At 53.5% G+C, this 19,762-nt stretch overlaps 2 protein-coding genes and 1 non-coding gene across 3 annotated transcripts; 1 reads left to right on the top strand and 2 right to left on the bottom strand.

Moving 5' to 3' along the window:
• Nucleotides 1–1,602: 1,602 nt before the first annotated feature.
• Trnas-cga lies at nucleotides 1,603–1,684 on the top strand. Its single transcript has one exon. It is a non-coding gene; the product is annotated as a tRNA-Ser (tRNA).
• Nucleotides 1,685–2,599: 915 nt separating this feature from the next.
• On the bottom strand, nucleotides 2,600–5,385 carry LOC105701979 (MD-2-related lipid-recognition protein). Its single transcript, XM_012429151.1, has 4 exons — nucleotides 5,235–5,385; nucleotides 3,100–3,225; nucleotides 2,869–3,038; nucleotides 2,600–2,776 (listed from the first exon to the last, which is right to left on the bottom strand). Exons 1-4 carry the CDS (start codon nucleotides 5,332–5,334, stop codon nucleotides 2,693–2,695), a joined length of 480 nt encoding a protein of 159 aa, XP_012284574.1. The 5' UTR covers nucleotides 5,335–5,385; the 3' UTR covers nucleotides 2,600–2,692.
• A 1,517-nt stretch (nucleotides 5,386–6,902) lies between these two features.
• On the bottom strand, nucleotides 6,903–14,488 carry LOC105701941. The gene is made up of 13 exons (XM_012429101.1): nucleotides 14,425–14,488; nucleotides 14,016–14,290; nucleotides 13,398–13,535; nucleotides 11,665–11,732; nucleotides 11,261–11,550; nucleotides 9,729–11,186; nucleotides 9,472–9,652; nucleotides 9,257–9,387; nucleotides 9,039–9,187; nucleotides 8,778–8,957; nucleotides 8,597–8,701; nucleotides 8,303–8,503; nucleotides 6,903–7,926 (listed from the first exon to the last, which is right to left on the bottom strand). The coding sequence occupies exons 1-13, from the start codon at nucleotides 14,486–14,488 to the stop codon at nucleotides 7,765–7,767; spliced, it is 3,402 nt and encodes a 1,133-aa protein (XP_012284524.1). The 3' UTR covers nucleotides 6,903–7,764.
• Nucleotides 14,489–19,762: the final 5,274 nt, after the last annotated feature.

The raw sequence follows: 19,762 nt of genomic DNA, 5'->3' as shown, positions 1-19,762 counted from the left end.
GAGGGTCTTCCGCATATCCGTTGACATCGAGCCCGAGGTTCGAGAATCGCCGAGATCCGCCGCATCGATGGAGAGCTCCGATAATAAAATATGTTTTTGTAGGAATATTTCTACGACACGTCGCGTAGAAAAATGCGAGGCAAGGGCGCAAAGTTCGACGAGCACTTTCCTGGTGTACCTGCCGCCGTCGCATTGGTTCCGGCGTCCAATGGACGCGCGCGAAAGTGCGCTCTTCACGCTCGCTTACTGTAGATCGATTTGTATCGACTCCCGAAATTCGGGGTGACCAATCGGACGTTTCTAATGATTCCTAACGATCTAGAGTTCGAGGGGGTCAGCTCGGGATAAAAAAATCGTTCGTTCGTCCCGAGTTGGCAGTTACGGACAATGGAGTGTAGCCGTATTAGTATGGACGGTAAACACCGAGAAACCGATAGGAAGCTATACTCCTCTTGCGATAGCGTCTCCTATGAATTGTAGGTATATTCTAAGTCGAGCTCCTCCTGACTCGTAAACTCCGTATACGCGGAGTTTCTCAGAAGTCTCATAAAGCCCGCCATGAACCGCTTTATTGGCATCAAGGGATCGGGCCTTCGAAAAGAAAGGCGCGCGAACTTGGGAAAGGTCGCTTCATCGATCGTCCTTGTTTGAGGCAGGTAATGGAATCCTTTGAAAGTCGAGAAGCCATTTAGAGCGAAGTCCTCGAAAGGGAAAGGACAAAAACCGAAATTTCGAGGCTTTGCCCAGGTGAGCCCAGGAGACTATCTCTCCCCTTTCGAAGGAAATTAATTCTGGAAAGCGAGCGAACTTCCAAGACCGGAAAATATTTTCACGCGTTTCGTCACTTTTCAGGGAATGACGTATCCTCGAGTTACGAGGTACCTGCAAATGTATGTCGCATGTGCGTACGTTTATCGCCTCCGGCAATGTCGTCGCACGGTATGTAGGTTACGATTCAATATCGGAGTTCCCCTTTCGCATGCGTTTAGCAAGCCGCTACTTTCTTTCACGGCTTCTTTTGCAATCGCTTTTGCATTTCGGCTGACACGCGCGGACGGGCACGCGTATAAATCTCCGTTCTGCACTTCCTCGGTCCTCCCCTCTAGAGCGGTCGCGAACATTCGAACGTATTATTCTTTTCTTTTAATTATGCCTCATGAAATTCTCATCTCTTGACCCGATTCTGCTTTTCGAGATTACGTTACGAGTTAATGAATTTATTACGCGTCGTCGATAACGTAGGTTCCCCAGCGTCCAGGGGTAACGCGGTCGAGATAGATCAAATGCCCCTCCACAGATGGCGCGGAGTGCATCGTCTTAGCAACCGCGGTTGCTAATGACAACTACATTTTTAGTAATTACCTTCGCAATCCTTCCAATCACCCTCGCTGACCGTTTCACTAAGGTACGATCTTCGAGAATCTCGTGAATTCCCATTTTAAATCATTCGCAACGTTGGCGACCGCTTGCGTAAACGCACTAGGTCCTGGCTTCGTTATTAACAATTTCGTTGAAAGTGATAAAAGTCATCGGATCATATATTATCAGAAATGACACTGACGAGGAGCGGAAATACTTTTGTACAGACCCGGAGAAACAGCAGCTGCGGTGTCCGAGTGGTTAAGGAGTTGGACTCGAAATCCAATGGGCTTTGCCCGCACAGGTTCGAATCCTGTCCGCAGCGTTTCTTTTTTTTTTCTCCTTTTTTTTTATCCTTCGCAAATCCAATTCTCCGAGTGTACCGGGCCTATCACAGGATTTTCGTTTCTTCCGAGTATAGAACGTGTAGTCGCCCGATTTCCAAAATGACCCCAGTCGAGATTCCACGTAAGAGTGAATCTCTCCAGGAAGGAAGAAGCCGAGAAAGCTGAGATTCTCGCTACGTGGCGAAAAATTTCATTCGTTAGTGGACGGTGTCGAGCACGTCGGCATTGTCTCTCCGTCCCATCCTCCTCGATCCACGAGGCAGTTCTCGACGTAGGTCGGGTCTTGGGAGAAGTTGACGAAGTGCTCGTTAGCTCGTACTTCCTGCTGCACTTCGGGTTCGGCCGTGCTGCTTCTGGGGCTTGGGAGCGAACTTTGCGTGCCGGTCGTATATCCACTCCTATTTCCTCGGATGTCGGACCGGCAATCGAAGCGAGAAGATTTATCGGAGAAACGACGAAGGACCTGCCGGTATTATATCCGAGAGGGAAGGGTAGGACCGCTGAGAACAATCCCGGATTAATCGAAGGTCTTCCGCGACTGGTTACCCTAGACCGTTCGACGTACCTTCGCCCAATTCTTTGCTCGCGAGCGACATAAAATAATCGAGGGATGAACTAGTCCTCCCTCGGTATATCGCCGCTCGACATCGTCCAATCTTCCTTGTGAATTGGCTCGCAGGGTCGTAGCCATAGTTTCCCTTACGGCGAGATGAGTAAACAGGGTTTACGAGCCAAGCTTCGAAGGTGGTGAACGCAAATAGAAATCGTAACGACACGGGGGACCCTTTAACGACCGGACACGGGGCATGGGGGGGAAATGCATCCCCCGTTTCCTCGCAGCCGATATAGACCCACCGACTGGGTTCGCTCTCTCTATAATAACAAATTCCGGGTTTCGGGGTTAAAGACTGTACTCGGTTTTCATTTTATTCCGTACAGTTTAATCGACTGGCTAGGCACATCTTAGGAGTCGCAGAGGAGAATCTTCACTTGGTCAGTTTTACCTGCACTATGAGACAGCACTCCTGCTCCTTGTCGTTCCACAGCTTCCACTTGACGTCGTAGGTTCTCTAAAAAAATCGTACCCGACGGGGAAATAAATTATTCGCGGTATAATCGCGGGGTATCATCAAACGGAAGTTATCACAGTATCGTCACTCACCACCGGCAACTTTTTTGCGAGGGGCAGACGGAACTCGTAGGTCTGCTTCTTCCCGGGGGTGGCGGGACAAGGGGTGGCCACGCAAGCGTCCGTTTCCATCCCCAGGAATGGCAGGTCTACCACCTGATTGGCCCAGTAGGCGCGACCCTCCAGCTTGTCACCCTCGAACTCTGGAGAATTAAATACCTCGTTACTCCCGGACCTTCGGTGCCAATTTCGAGGTTAACTCACCTGCGGTGTAGTCAAAACTGATGTTTGCGTCATGACCCCTCCTAATGCGGCACGGCTTTCCCTCGGGAGCCTCTTTGCAAGGGTCGACGCGCACCTCGTGAATCGTGCAGTTCAACGGGGTGTTGGCTGAAGCAAAGGAGAGGATTACGATGCAAAAGCTAACTCTCTCTCTCTCCCTCCTTATCGTGTGAAACCGATTATTCGTAGGGCAATAAACATTGGTACTTGGGTGGTCCGGTAGGAATCGACAAACATGAGTCACCTAGGCCGATAAACGGTGATAACGAGGGTTTCCGCGAAATCGCAAGATTGTTGGGAGGTCGCGGTCCGGGCGACAGAGGCTTCTCGATAAGCGGCGATAAGAACCGACGGTTGGCTCGTGGAAGCGATCCGGGGCGAGAGAAACCTTCTCTCTCGGCACGGATTAATCAGGGCCTCTTTCCCCTGGGGCGCATAATTTCATTGGTCCCCGTGGCCCTCCGATCAAAGTGGAATTTCCTTTGCGAATCGTGCTCGCGACGACGCTCCACGAGTGCCGTCCGACATAACGCCGAAATTCCCGTACAAAGTGCGCTTGGCCCGGATTTCCTGAATTAAAGTAATAAAAAAAAAATCACCAAGAGGCAGTACATTTCTTGGAGTGGCATTTACGTTTCTACGGCCAATCGAAATTTTTTAGCAGTCGCGGCGGACCACCGGTATTCATAAATGGTGACACGTGAACTCGCGGCAAGACACTTTATCGGTCCTATTTTTTTTTTTCCTACAGAGCGTCGTGGAAACTGCGATAAGACCGCAAGACTATTTTCTCCGAGCATAATAACGAGATAATAAACCTTGGAACAATTGATTCGGTCCCATCGTCGGGTTGTCCAGTAGTCCCGTTTACCCAGGGTACCAAATATCGGGATGATGGATGGGATCGATCCGTCGCCCCTTTCGGCGCAGGAGAAGTCCTTTCCGGGATCGAAGCAATCGGACCTCCCTTTTCCGAAGCAAAGATAATTTCGTTGGTGCCCGGCCATTTGATCAAAGGGGAGTTTCCGCGTTATGGGGCCATGGCGCTCTGCAGGCCTCGATGGTTTTTTTCACTGCCCTCCCAGTCGCCGGTCACGAATCACCGGTGGCTCATTGACCGTCCAATGGCCATTACCCTGGATTGCAACTCGGTTTGCAAAAAAAAAAAAAAAAAACATGGTCTCTCGCAATAATTGCCACGACGCGATGCAAAAAGGACCACTCGGCCACCCGTGCGTGCAGCCGTGCACGAATGATCGAATCGCAGCTTCATTTAACAAACCGTTGCCATGGTGATAAGAACCCGCGTCGGTGACGAGAGATACTTCCCTTATTTTTCCGAATTTCGGGGGAGAGTACTTCGGCGCCAACATTAACGGCTAATTACAACGGTCTGGAGTTAGTAAATCACTATCGGCATACCCCGGGGAACCATTGACAATTAGTAGAATAATGGAGCCCAGGTAACCCTCTTAGGTGTTCTCAAAGGAGCCTCGTCCTGGACCAGGGTAATCAGGGGCCCTTTCCCCGGAGTAGGTAATTCGAGCAGCAGGTCCCGATCAAAGGGGAGGTCCCGGTTGTTTCGCAGGGGTTCCTCGAAGGGCGATCCGTCTTCCGGAAGGGATGGCCCGAAATCGGTCCCTATCGGCGATCAGCGATCGACCCACACGTGGTTCCTCATAGATTCGACGGGCACCGTAGATCTTTCCCTCCATCGTTATCCAATAATCCTCGGCCGAGGACACCCCAACGAGGGAAACCATTTTTCACCGGGAAGCGGCGCTCTTAGAGCTCGACTCCCTCCACTCGGCGTATATCGGCGCTAACTCGATTCCCGACTTGTTTGATTTATTTAAGAGGGTGCCGAAAAATTCCCCGCCGCGAGGAGGGCGTAACGTAGAGAGGGAAATTCGATTAAACGGTCCGGCCCTCCTAGGACTCGATTCTCCAGGTCTTACGATCAACTTTCGGAGGCGAAATTGCCAGGTCTCGCACAAGACTTTCAAATCTTGTCCAATTACGCGACTCCGCAACAATGGGAAATTTTTTTTGGGGCGAAAATAATTTGCAAGTACTCGAGAATCGGGGTCCGGGCTAGGGAATAATCCAGTACTCACGGTCCGGGTAGGTGCAGGGTCTCCATTGCACCACTTCCGCGTGCAAGCAGGCCACCAGGAAGAGCGCCAGGAAGAGGAGAGAAGCCGACCCGGTGGACATTCTGGATCCGCGGTTCGATGCCAAGTGATGCGAGCCCGTCTCGACGGTCAAAGAAGAACGCAGATAAAGCCGGGGGTGGGGCATAGGTCAATTGAAATAGTACGTTATGTGCGGGTCTTGCACGGTCTTAGTCCGCGCTCTGAAAGGCCTCCCGAGAATAATGGCTCCGGGCACCTCGTTACGCCTCTTTCCGGTACTTCCTCGAAACTTCGCGGGAATCTCACGGAAATCGTCCAACCTCTTCGTTTCCTGCCATTTTCGGCTAATGTCGGCCCTTTCCGCAAAGGAATATGCCCATTAACCCCGGCATTTATTCCGAACGCCTCGTGAGGATGGCACTTGCAATTTTCGAATCCCACTCGGAATTCGGATGCCTTGCGACGGACCGATCTAATGACGATCTGATTGAACCGAATTAAAATAGAAAACTGCATCGGGGATCCCGAATCGCTTGTCAATGTCAAAGCGGTACCTTGAACCTTTGTATCTTCGTGAACTTTGGAAGTGCATCGTTATCTTTTGCTTTACTTTTCTCTCGCGTGCCTTTCCCGGCACGCAGAAATTTAGTTTACAAAAAGGTCAAGATTTTTTCGAGAGTGGTTCAATATCTGAAAGGGTTGAACGACCCAAATGGCATACTTAATGGACTCGCCCGAGCTGATAACGCGACAAATCGTATCCAAGAATAGATAAATGCGGGATGAAAAGAGAGCCGTCTCGAGCGAACATCGGCGACGTTCAATTAAAATGATAAATCTCTTTTAAATAATGATTGACATTAAAATTGCTAATAGAGAGTCTTGACGGTACTCGGAACGACTTCTGCCGAGAGCCCTAAAGAGCTTCGAAGCGATCGAGGAAAGGGCCAGGACATCCGACGAGCGTGATGAGCACATATTAACCGTGGGGCCCAACGTAGGAGATGACCAATCAAAGACGGGTCCGCTAGAAAAATAATTGGCCACAATTGTTCAATTGTGCATTTCCTGATAAAAGTGGACCAGTCTCTTCGGAAGCCATCGCGCCCGTTGCTCCGGTCGATCGCGTTTCCGCTAAACGGATCCTCGTTCGATATTCGCCATCTGCAAATGGGACGCTGCCTTCCTGATTAATCTAAAAAAAAAAGCGTACAAAGCGTACCGTAAAAAATTAGTTTCACGTTCGTCCAAGATTTGGGTCTCCGTACAGCTGCCGAGTTTTGGATCCGACAAAGAGGACTCTCTTCAAAGCGGTCTCCCTTATTCTAGTTGCAGCCCACGAATTGCAGGATGCCCGCGGATCTGCATACTCGACAATTAAACAATTACCGTCCTCAATTCCGTGGGCGGCTCGAGGTCAGGGGCCATAAAAACGAATCACTTGGTGCGCGTGCACTTCGGCAACGGTACCAGGAGCGATTATTCAATTGGAAACGATACGCTCTTCGAGAACCTACCGAGAAAACTAGATCCGGCGAATTTCTAGAGGAACCGAGAGGGTACGGTCGAAAAGTCCGCGCCGCCCGGTCGCCGGCTCGAACCTCCAAAGACGGGTCCAGCTTTCGATCGGGCGAGAATTCCTGTCTTCTGAAAACGTTTATTAAATACGTAACTCAACGGGCACAAAGGTAGGATAAAAAACAATAATTCGCCCTAGAAGGGAGGCTGTACAGGGACTTAAGGTCGACGACGAGGGCCATCGAGCCGCCGCGAGCGAACCGGACCGGTCCTTCGGGACCGGAGGCGAGTTCCTTGGATCGATCTCTTTGGTACTCGACGCCGAGGGTTCCCGGCCGTCGAAAGGTGAAGATCCCTGGGAGACCTAGCGAGGACGAGTTCCGCCGGAAATCGCGCGGCCACGTCGAATGGTACGGATCTTTGGCAAAGACACTTCGTCGCGCTCTCGGTGGAAGCGTTCTCTGGAATTCGGAAAACTCGTCGGCGCGGACTTCCATCCGGGGGCACTTTTACTCGCGTCGTCCACCAGCCGGCCACTTTTCAGTCGTTTAAGCGTCCGCGTTTGTCGCGAGCGAAACGCCCATTACACCACTTGCGCTCCCTCGGAGAAACGTCGTTTGCCGGGAGATGTGAGTCAGCCCACTTGGAAATTACCCGGACCAAATGTAATTACACGGCGTCACGCGTGTCCGAGAGTCGTGCATACGCGGAATGTCCTTTAATCGCGGTCACGAGGAAGATTGGCTTATTTCTGGGCCGGTCCGGCCTGTCTCTCTTCCGGTCGCTCCTTCGAGTTTAATGACTTCGAGTTCGCAGGGCGAGTCGATCGGCCCCTTGGAGTCTTCGATACGTATAGCGAAGTAATACTGTCGAGTCGTCGGAAGGAGTCGTCCTTCCCGGCGAGATCGTCCTCGTTCCTCGGGTACTGGTCCGTTCTGGAGCGGGCTTTTCGTTGCTCGCTTTCATCGATCGTAGATCGTCCTCGACCTCTTCGTTAGACCACGTAGACCGGGTCCTTGCAGACGGATATTCGTGCCTCCTGCAGGATCCTGAGTCGAGGACCCAGGGGCACTCCCATCTTCTGCAGCCTTTCCTCGCTCAGGTAGGGTAGCTCCACCATCCCGACCTTCTCCTTCTCAAACGCCGTCGCGTATTTCTGATAAAGAAAAGTGAAATCGCGTCGTTAAATGTGATACGTTTACTTTGAACGTATCGAAGCTCGTTGATTAAGGCGGTCGTACCGTGTGATAGGTCCAAAAAAATTGAAAAATATTTTACTTGATAAATTGCTTATGTGATATGTCTAGGATACGTAGAACAAAGGATTTCTCAATTTGAGTGACTGTATAAATGTTAATAAATACATTGTAAAATTTTCAAGATTTTAAAAGTCACAAAAAAAAAAGGAGAAATAGAACCATCACACGGTACGACTGCCTTAATGATCGAATTGCGGCCAAGTCGATGGGATCGCGCTTCCTCCACCCGTCCAAGGATCGATCTTCGCGAGGAAGGCGATTATACTCTCATACCTCATACCCAAGTTCCCTGAGGAAGAGCCTGATGAGCGGCGGCTCGGTGCCGAAGAACTTGGTCAACTTCTTCACCCTCGACGGATTCGACAAGGCCGGGAGCTCCGAGTCCTTGATTAAGGGCTGAGATTGCGACCTCACCATCGCCATACTCGTCTGCGTCCTCAGGGCCGCTATCTCGCCCCTGATGTTCTCCATTTCCTGAAGCCGTCGTCCGTTCCCAACAAGGAGAAATTAGTAACTCCTCGTATTGTTTTCCTATCATCGGTCGAGAGATTAATCTCGAATAGTCACCTGTATCATCAAGTGCTGGGTCCTCATCTCCGAGCTGAGGTGGGCCACGGACCTCGCGAGGGTGACCACGTGAGACTCGAGACGTTGAAACCGCTTGTTGATGCTCTTCGGGGACGTTAAAAATCGAGATTACTTCAAAAATCGGCGAAATTAATTTTCTTACAAAACTCCAGGGACTTACCTTGATGTCTTTGGCTTTCTTCATCCTGTCGTCGATTACGTGCGACCTCCTCTTATCGTGGTGTCTGACGATCGGCCTCGAAGATACGGACGACGTCGGCAGGGAAGAAACCGAGCCATAGCTGGCCATTCCTCTGGCCTTCCGTCTTTTCTTTACGCTTCCGCCGAGCAACTTCAGCACCTGGGAAAAATATTTGGAGAATTTATAGACGGTCCGAAATATATTTATCGATCTTCAAAATCACATGTTCTGGTATATTACCTCACTGTACATATTTTCAAGGCCCTCCAACTGTTTCCTGATAGTCCTCGCATCATTGGTGCTGATATCGGAGTCACTCCTATCCAACATGGAGTCCAGGTCCAAGCCGGTCGTGGTGGAGGTCAAATCCGCGGCTTCGACCCCGAACACTGTAATCGATTGCCACATTAATCTATGATAAAAAAAAATATTACAACCTCCAATGGAGTCAGACTTACGGTGGGAAAATTTCTTAGCGGACTCCTTCTTTGAGGTCGCCGCCCCGCGGTGCTTCGAGGTGATCGGAAAACTCCTTTTGTCCGTGCTCTTACCGTAATCGCCGTAACCTGGTTTCGAGCCGTACGGTAAGCTGAAATTATGTGAGAAATTAATCTTTACTACTTATGCTCGAATGATTCATGATTTTTCTACAGTTTGTCCGAATATACGATACCTTGCCGTGTAGCGATTTCTGGAAGTCCTGGGACTTCCTCTTGGGGACAAGGGCGGCAATGGTGGAGTTACCGAAGAAACGCTTTCGGACAAGGTCGAGTGCGCCATCGCGGGTACGTCCCTGGGCTCCAGGATGCTTCTCAGCTCCGACTCCACGATGTCGACCCACTCGGAATCCTGACCTGCCGGTAGAATTTAAAAACTGAGTATCGTACCTTCATCAGAAATTCCATTAAACGGCAAGAACGATGTACCGACCTTGCGCCATGCCTTGATCTTCCGGAGGTGGACGTCTCCCACTGGAATAAACGGCCGATCCTCTCCCAGAGTCCACATTAGAAGAGCTTTGCCCAGCCTTGTCGTAATCCGACCCGGAGCCTTGATTCTGAATTTTCAGCCTCACCATACCATGTTCCAGATCTTCCTTCCTCGTTTCAATTTTCGCGGAACCCTCTTTTCCGAGATGCTGAGCGATCTCCGTCCTCTTCGCGTTCTCCTCGAGTCTCTTGGAGGATTCCCCGGCAACGACGTGAGCCTTTGGAGCCAAAGCTCTGACCCCATCCTGCTCGACCGCTTCCCTAGGTTTCGAGGCATACGCGGCCTCGATGTCGGCGTTCCTCTTCTGGCCTCCATTGAGTTCCTGCGAGTCCTGGCCGTAGTCCTGTTGGTCCCTTTTGGACGCCCTGGTTTCGTCCCGGCGCGTCCCGAAACTCGTATCCGGCCTGTTGTCCTCTTTCCTCTGGGAGCCATTCCTCAGAAATTCGGCCTGGCGTTCGTCCACGGTAATCTCGTATTTTTCCCTATCAGCCCCATCGGGGGAGGTCTTGGGAGTCTCCGACGAGTTCCTTTGAGTCTCGCCAAGAATCCTCTCGTCCTCGTAACACAGCTGCGGCTGAGAGGCAGCCTTTTCCATCCTCCTGGCTGAGTTGCTCCTTTGGAACTCGTTTTCCTGGTTGGCTCCATCGGTCTTCATGTAGACCTGAGGAACGCCGTACCTCGGCCTCCCCTGGCCGTAGTGATAATAGACGTCCTGATTAGGGTTAGTCCTGGCATCCGCGGTCTGCCTGGACGTGCTGGGAAGATCGATCTGAGACCTGGAAATCGGCTGCTGTCTCGCTTGGTACTGTTGATACGCGCTGGAGAAATGCGCCTGCTGTCCGGTTCTCAAAGCTGACTGGGAGTTCTGCTGATTGGCCATCTGCTGCTGATGCAGTGTTTGGATCAGGTGACGCTGGTGCATGTTCTGTGCGTGTTGTTGGGCGAATCTGGGACTCTGCAACAGCTGGTTCTGATGCAGCAGCTGTTGGGGGCTCTGATAAGATTGATTTTGCTGTTGCATCCCGGTCTGCTGTTGCTGGAGCGGGATCCCGTGTTTGGCCAGGGGAGTGCCCTGTCCCTGAATATTGGACTGATGATGGGGTTGGTGCACGTTCTGGCCGGGCACTCCGGGGCCTGGAACTACGTACTCTCTGCCTGAATTCGGAGTCTGCTGGACTGTTGGGGCTGCCGCGAATCCTGATATCTGGGTTTGATGGACTGTTTGGACTCCTCCTGGTGGAGTGTGATGCGTCACGTGGAGCTGGGCACTCTGACCCGGTAAACTGGGCTGAATGGCTGGCGGGGGCGGAAGCTGACCCGGCAAAGGGACGTTCTGTTGGCCCGGCAGAGGGACGTTCTGCTGACCCCCCTGGTAGCCGTAAGTGTGACCGTACTGTCCTGAAAAATAAAATAAAAATAAAATAGTACGCATGTCGGGATGTCTGCCTGCAGAAAAAAAAATCCTCCATTACCGTAAGCATTTTTGGAGTATTGCTGCATGTTCCCGGGTGGCTCCTGAGCTCTCGGTTTCCCGTAAATGCCCTCCTTCTTCTTGGCCTCCTCGTCGTCGATACTTCGGCTCGACTTCCGCAACTCGTCGGTGACGTTATTCAAGCTGGCTTCCGGTTCCGGGTCGTCCTTCCGACTCGGCCCGAAGCGGCTCGAGATCATGTCCTTTATCGTGTGATACGTCCTGGACAAAGATTTGGTCCTCTCCTCCTCTATCTTCAGGGTCCTCGGTACGGCTCCCGTGGACGTAACTCTGGCGGGGGAAATTTAGGGCTCGCTTAAAAAATTTTTTTTTTTAATAAACCCTAGGTAATCCTCCTCGTGGAAATAGCGGAAGGAATATAATAAATCCCCGGGAGAGACTTACGAATAATTTTCTTGGATCTGGTAACTTCTCGTCTGGGTATCCTGCCTCAGTTCTTGCAGCTGAGCCCCCTAGAACGTACGGTATGACAAGTGGGAAGTGAAAGAAAAGAAATCTCGCAACGAGGAAAAGCGTTTAGAATCGAGAGAAGGAAAATGTCAACTCGTCGATACCATCGGTCGGAGTGTTTTTTTTTTTATCTCGAACTTTGTGAAAATCTCTACGAATGGTCTCGTCGCGGGGTGGTATAACTTCTCGAGGAACAGCGGACGCCACTCCGGGGGAATGTCAAAGCCGTCGAGTCTGAATCCTCGACTTCTTAGGAAAGGATGCGCCTCGAATAACAACGGCTCGGGGCTCGGCTAGGGGCCTACTCACGCATCTTGCATACGAAAGGGCTTTTCAGCCTCGTGGTCGGGTTCGTCGTCGAGGACGCCTGAAAAGGCCAATTTCAGCCCGACTTCCTCCGCGAGCGTTGCCATCGTCGTCGTCGGGATTTCCGCCCTACCGCCCAAGATCCCCTTGGAAATAGGAAGTGGAGATTGCCGACCATCGGCAGACGGGAAATTTGACCGCCGACCGGGAAAAGTAGGCCCCAGTAAATCGAAAGCCGACGAAAGGTGGCCAACGAGTGGACATCCCCGGGTTCACGCGACGTCCCACTCGACATAGAAAAACCGGGACCGACGCCAGTCATCCCCAAGATGAGACGCAACTTTCGAGGGTACTCGCAAGACGGAAACGCTCTTTGAACGAGGACCCGGTGAATCCTCTCGACCGAGTTTCACGCCAAGTCCACCTGTCGTCGCGCGACCGGGCGTCTTTACGCGGAGGAACGGTAACCTCCTCTCTAAGCGACGAATGTCTCGGAATGGCAAAGGGTTCGCCGAGAACGGAGTAGCCCAAAGAATAAAGGAAATAGACGGGACCGATCCGACATAACCCAGGGTCCGGCAATTATTTCCTCCCGGCAGGGCATTTACTGGAGCGAATCGAAGATAGGAGATGCGAGCGGAAAGCCGTAGAAAAGAGACACGCATCGTTGCGGACCCGGGCTCCGGAACATCTCCGTACTTTCGAACTACGATACCGTAAGTCGATGTACCGCCAAATTAGTGAGCATTAACTAACGAGCCCGGACAATACGGCGACGTCGCGGCGCGCACTCCGCGGCGAGTTAACGGCACCCGGATGGAATCTATCGCGCGGAAGGAGATGACGCGTTACAGTTATACGACGTTATAACAACAATGGGGTTAACACTTCTCCGCGATGGGTGCCCGTCGGATTATAACCGTTAATACATGGGTTAGTAGGTTCCCTCGTGACGAGGGTCGACCGAGACGGCTCCATCGGGCGAGAAGGGACGATCGCGCCCAAATCGAGTCTCCCCTGATCTATCCCATATTCGCGGCGCCGCGCGATCCCCGGAAGGGTTGCATCGTCGAACGATCCTCCATCGAGACGGTGCATAGTAATTCTTTCGAGCAACAACGAGGAATCGGGAATATTCTCCCGACCGGTTTACCATTGACGCGCGGAATGCCAAGCACATCGAAGAGACGGCAGTCACGAAGACACCTCGCATCGGAACGGATGGTTCGTCATTGACCCGTTCGGTCCCGAGAATCGGGGGCGGTATTGGAAACAAACAAATATGGCTTCGCCCGGTTTTTAAAGCAACTAGAAAAAAAAAAGAAAAAAAAATTCCTCGTCCGCGAAGCACCTCTGCTCACCTCCTGGACCCAAGCCTGCTGCTTGACGGGGGCATCCGGGGCAATGGCGACCCTTCCGGCGCTCCTCTGCTTGTACTCGTGAAGAATCGGGATCTTCGAGTTCTTGTCCGCCGAGGAGAGCACGACCTCGCGCTCGATCTGAAACGGGAGAGGAGACGGTCCTTAGGGGTCCTCTTCGATTTTCCCGGGATTTTCGACGTCCCGGTCGAGGAGCGATCGTCGTCGCCCGGCTTTTCTCGGGCCCGGGCAGAGACGTCGAATTCCCGGGGAAAAGCGATACGCATCTCGGAATTATCACCCCAGCCTCGACTTCCTGCAAACGGTACGCACGCCGTGATCTCGCCTTTGTCCCACCTCTGAGAAACTTCCCAAGAGGCGAGGAGGTGCGATTAACCGTTTGCGCCACCGCGAGCGGCTACGTAACTTCGGCATTTAATTTCAACCTCATTTTCCAGGGAAAAAGTCCCGACCAAGAGACTCGACGCCGAATTTTCGCCCTCGACGCTCGTCGAGGCTAAATGTCGTCGCCCGGAAGGAGGAGAAGGCGAGGATAAATTCTCCGGGTAGGACGAACCTCCCCGAGAAATATTCCTCCTCGTCGAGGGGCAGACGCCTCACCGGGAATTTGCTGCTGTGGGTCCGAAGAGTCGGCGGCTGCTGGGTCTGACTCGAGCTCTGCTCCTCGCCGTACAACGGCGGCATCCTGTACTCCGGAAGCACCGTCTGTCCGGAATCTCGAGAGGACTCTTCCGGCAGGTTCTTCGGGGTCCGATGGAACGTCCGGTTCACGGCAGCCTGGTCCTGATCCTGCCGAGGGGACTGCGAGTCCTGGTTTCTCTGGTTGTTCTGCACCGGCTTCGGGGGCGGCACGGGCTTGTAAAGCCCCTCCTCATCTGCAACCGAATCGACGTTCCTCCTCTGACTCGTCGTTCGCCCGTTTGCTCCAAGTTAAAAAAAAAAAGAAGAAAAATAATACGGAGAGGAAGAGAGGTTCCGGAGGAAAATCGACGGAAGCAAAGGGTGCTACCTTGGTTCTGTCCCTGTCGCCTGAGTCGATTTTCCTGCTTAACCTTCCGGACGGTCGTGGCCATCGCACTTTGGCTGACCATCTCTCGAGGCTCTTTTCATGGGGCCCGACCCGGCACGCTTTTCGCGCAAAAGGGGTCCGTCCTCTTTTATTTTCCTCCGGTTTAGTTCCCCGATCGCTTCTCACGAGCTCGTCCCGGGGGAGGGTCTCGCGTGGCCTCTCCTCCGGAGAAAATTGCCGTCCTGCGTGCAACGGAAGTGGCGAGATTTATCAAGGTAGGTAATCGCCCGATCTTTTGCACCTTTTTCGCCAACTTCCACCACCGATCGCACCCTTTTCCCCTGGAAACCCCCGAGAGACGCCTGGAATTCCCTCCGGGGACCCTCCGACTTCCAGGAGAAGACGTCGACGCGCTTCTAAAGTCGCTCGAGAATTTTCCCCACGATCCCGGGACGTCGCGGCGCGTGGAAACTTTTCCTAGTCGGATTTCCCCGAGCCGTGCTTTTCCGATTTCTCGAAATCGCGCGGAAACCGAGGCTGGCCCTCGGAAATTCGACTCTCGCGAGCGGCCAAGTTTTCCCGTCCGCCTCGCTCGCCTCTTGGCCGTAACTGAAGGACTTAAACTTTCCATTGAGTGAACGTCTGGTTCCGCCGTTCTGACTTCGCTTCCGGTATCATCCCCCCACGGGCCGAGGAATTATTATAGCCGGCAGAGACGCGAGCATAATTTATTCCGCGGGGCGAGGAAGACGCTCCGCATGCCACGCGAAACCCCGGCCATCGGTCACGTCTCCTCGGGATAAGAATCCTTTTCGGGAGGACGGAATTTCGGGACCCTAAATGGGATTCCCGAGGACCCCTCCTCTAAACGCGACCCGAGAAACAAATTCCGTCGGAATACGGAATCCTCTCCCGGATCCCTCCGACTTCTTTATCCGTTTTACTTACGCGTTCGTCGATTTCTTTCTCCGAGTGCCCGGAGAAAGGAACCGTCGAAGGAGGCCGCAGAGAGCCGTCCTTTCACCGGCCCTCGCCGAAAACGGGCCGGACCTTCGGGACTCGGGGAAGGGACGTCGTCTCTATCCTAGAGAGGAAAATATCTAAATCGCTTAACTTTCTCTCCGTCGTCGCTTTCCCGAGGATGGCCGCTAACTACCGGCTACGCGACAACCGGTCTTCCTCGCCGTAGGGATCGTTAGCCATCCAGGACTCGATCCCTGCCAGGGAATTCAATTTCCTTTTACCGCGCGTTCTCGCCTCGTCCTCCGCGATCGTTTCTCAGGATCTGGACGCGGCTCGGGATTTTCTGCGAGTTCGATACCGACAGCGTCTCGACGAGATTATCGAGGAAAATCGAGAGCTTGCCATTTTTCTCGCCGGACCGGCTCGAAAGTTCCTTCGGTCCTATCTTTCCTCGCCGCCGCTCCGTCGATCCGTCACTCCCCTTACCCGGCGGCGTTACTTCTCTCGAGGGCGGGGATCGACGACCGACTCCTAGGCATCCTCGTTACACGAGTCCAAAGTGATCAAAAGAGCGGGAGAAAAAGGAAGCAACCGAACGCGAAGCAACCGAGAGGGAAAATCGAGGACGGAGTCCGCGGGCAAACGTTCTTGGCGCGAAACTCAGGCAAGGCCTTTGCCTCCTTAATTCCCCCTTTTCTCACGTGGAAATAAATATATTATTCCGTGTAAAAACAATATATACCGAAATAGATAATTTCTCAACCGGCGTCAAACGATCTCGTTCGCCGAGGACGGCGGATACTTTTCTTGAATCTCTCTTTCGGTTCGTTCTTCCTCGTCCTTTTTGTCGACTGAAATTATCCGCGAGTCGTTTCGACGACGCGGTGCACCGTGCCTTGTACGGCGCGGCGTCGTCGAGCCTACTAAGCGCGTCGCGGCGTCCCACGTTTCTTTCCTTTCCTCGGTCCCGTCCTTTTTACCGAACTTGTCTCGGACTCGTTCCTTAAGTACGGTTCGCGTCGGTACGGGGAACCACGCATGGTTGAGCGGGCCGAGTGCTCGACTACTTTCGACCGTTCCGCGTGTCGCGAGTTTCTCGCGGCGGTTCCCGCCCTCGCACTCGACGAAACTATTATAAACCTTTTACTCGACATTTTACATTGCGCACAACCTCCGGGACGAAATTAAATATCCCGTCGACCCGCCGCTGATCCTGTGGGAATTTTTCCGTTCGTCGACGCGGCTCCAAAAAAGGAGCGAAATGGAGTAAGAGAAAAAATCGACCCCGTTTTCCCTTCAGCCGGGCAATTTGAGGAAGAGTTTCTGCTTTGAAAAATGGTCGCCCCTCGTCTCGAGATACGAGTCTCGGTCTCGATTCACCTGCGAGGCCTCGACTCGAGGAACCACGCACGGTTGAGCCTCCCGAGTGCGAGTCCTTTCCTCCTTTCTTTGCGTCGTCCGTTTTCCCACGGGCGTCTCGACCAGCCCCTAAATTTCTGCGACGCAGTTAAAAGCCCCACGTGCTTCCTGCCAACGGGACCCTAACTTGCGTAACAACCTGCTGCCGACATCGCCGCGATTCCCCTGGGACTCGTTTCGGACCGTTCGGACTCGTTTCCGCGACGACCGTCTTTTGCAGCGAAACCGGTGCGTCCGACACCGGGAGAAAAAAATCCGATTCGCCGGCGTTTTTCATCCCCCGCCAATTACCCGGCCGCTTCCCCCGGGAATTGAAGCGCAAACGAGCCCGGCCTGGTCTAATTATTTAGTTAGAAGAAACCCTCCGGATCCTATCCGGGAATCTTCCCGTCGCCCGGGAGGGTGGAAGCGCGAAGGAAAACGACCGAGCCCTGGAAATAATTTAAATTCCCCCGCAGATCTTCCACGACCCACCCGGACCTTCTAGGATCCTCCTTATCAAACATGTAAACGGGATAAAGAATCAGGACACGTTGCGTTATCAAAAAATTACCGGGCCACTTGAATTCCTCCCGCTCGACCTGGCCTTTGCTCCGATTTTCAGGGGTGGTTCCACGTGGACTTAAGAACGACGAGACTCCAAGACTCGGGATATCAAACGACCCCGAGTTCTCGGGACGATTTCCCGACCTATGGCCCCGAGCTGGGAGAAATTGAAATATTTCCCGTGAAATCGCTCCGACTTTGCCCCTCTTCCAGCTCGGCGGTCTTTATTTTCTTTGCCGCGAAGGAACGTCCGCGAGCCGCCTTTGAATAGCGTCTAGTTTTTGCCGACCGACTAGTTTCACCGAGGGTTTTCATTCCGCGTCCTCGTTCCGGAGCGTGCAGGAGGCGAGTCCGAGGATGCGTCGGTCCGGGGTGGACGTCGCCTCGGGCCGCGATCGCGGACCGGACCGTATCCACATCGCCGGGCTTCGACTGGTAAATCGAGGAGCAAAATCGAGTCCCCCAAAAGGAGGATAAATCCGCGATAATCTCCACGGTCATCCCTTCTCTACCTCGCGGGAGCAAGAGCCCTTCTATCCATTTGTTAACGCGAAATGCTCGCCGACTCGCTAATGATTTTTCAGTCCCCAACTTTCCGCGGCGTGGGGGACATAATGCATGCGTGATACGGCCGGCCTCTCGTTACCCTGCTTTAACGAACAACTCGATTAACGTCCCCAGGAAAATTTGTAGTTTCCGGGCCGCGCATTTAACACACTTTTCGCCGGGGAAAGCGTTCCCTGCGGTGCTCGGCCGAGTTTGTCGAGGCGACTGTTAACGAGGAGGGAAATGGCGGCGGAAAAGAGGTGCGCGTCCAGAAGCGGGAGTTGCCGAAAATTAAAAAGGAGAAACGGAAGACTCTCGCTTTCTCCGTTTCCCTTCCCTTAATCCGTTTTACGGGCGATCGAATAAATATCCGCAAGTACCGTCGACCCGGCGGGTGCGTTAAGGACCTTGGCCTCGGTGTGAGCGATTCGTCCGAGCGATGCACCCTGCACCCGCCACCTGTCGGGCATCCTTAAGCCTTAAGTCGCGGGCATAACCGTAAGGCAGTCCACCACCAGAGGCAACGGTCGTGGAAAGGAGGGAAGGGGAACACAGGAAAAAGGAGAGGAAGAACCCGATAAATGGGCGCCGAAGAAAGAAGGGAAGAACTCGGAACGCACCGGACCCCCGCGAGAGATTCTCAGGTGACGGGCCTCGCGGACTCCGACCGTAGATTCGCGAACTCGATCGACCCACCACTCCACTGGCACCGATTCCGCTTAGCCTATATTATTATTTCGCGTCTAACCGGCGATTCGCTCGACCGATTTCGCGTCAATCGCGATCGAGGATCGTCTTCCTCGATATCGGCCCCGAATGTTATCGCCACCCTCGGAACGGCGGATTCTACGGTCGGGAGCGTAGGACGGTAAATCGTTTTCGCGAGATAATCGCGAACGTTGGCTCTTTGTGCTCGTTCGAGACCCGGGTAGGTGCGATTCTTTTGCGTCTCGTCGATCCAAGTGGGACGCGTTTGCCTCACGCGCGGTGTTTCGAAAGTCCCTACACACGCGCGATCATCCCGTGATTTCTTCGCCGCGAAGCAATCGCGACTCTCCGCGAAGGAAAAAAAAAAAAATTAAAAAAAGTCGACGATGTCGTTACGATCCTCGTAAAGCCAGCGGGACGCCGTTTTATCGCCGCCCCGGCGAAAGGTAAAAAGGTAATTAGGCAATCCGGCCTCGATATCCGCGATACCGAGCCGCGTAATATGGGGACGCGCCAACGCCCGGACAGGTGTCGGATAAAAAGTTCGCGATAATTGGCGAGGCCGTATCGTTACGCGATAAATCGTTGAAATCCTCCTCGATACCGCCCACGTTCCGGGGCTACGCGATAACCTGCCCCCCGCTTCTGGGATCCGCCCCGAGGTCGGAAATGCGAAAATATCCCGAGACGTGAAAAGCGTCTCGGGCGGATTCCGGCAAACGGAGTGGATTTTTCCGGAGCTCCGCGGAGGCCATTCCCTACGATGAAGGGTCAATTGGCAGGCAATCGTCGCCTCCGAAGCTCTCCAGGTCCCTCTGGAAAAGGTTTCGGAAGCCGTTCACCTCCTTCCTCCGCATCTCCCCTTCCTCTCCGGCTCTCCGAGGCCGCGTTCTCGCGTCCGGCCGCCCCCTCGCCGCGCGCTTCCCCCGCCCGGGAAATTCCTCCGTCCTAGGGACCGCCACCGAGGATTCCGCGGCTCGCTTACGTTTTCCGCTGGTCGACCGGCGTGGGTCCTCCCGGGTCCTGGTTCGATGCGCCGCCGCCGGCGGCGCCGGGGCGCCTAGGTCGGGCCCTACCTCCGGACCGACTCCGACCGATCCCGACCTAACCCGCACTCGCGGCCCACCCGAGGGGCCCAAATGTCGCGGCGCGATAA

The sequence above is a fragment of the Orussus abietinus genome, unplaced genomic scaffold (genome assembly GCF_000612105.2).
Source record: "Orussus abietinus isolate OABI.00-Male unplaced genomic scaffold, Oabi_2.0 scaffold22, whole genome shotgun sequence".
NCBI classification, from domain to species: Eukaryota; Metazoa; Arthropoda; class Insecta; order Hymenoptera; family Orussidae; genus Orussus; species Orussus abietinus.
Note: the sequence above shows the minus strand (reverse complement) of the source record. Positions and strands in the feature narration are given on the sequence as shown.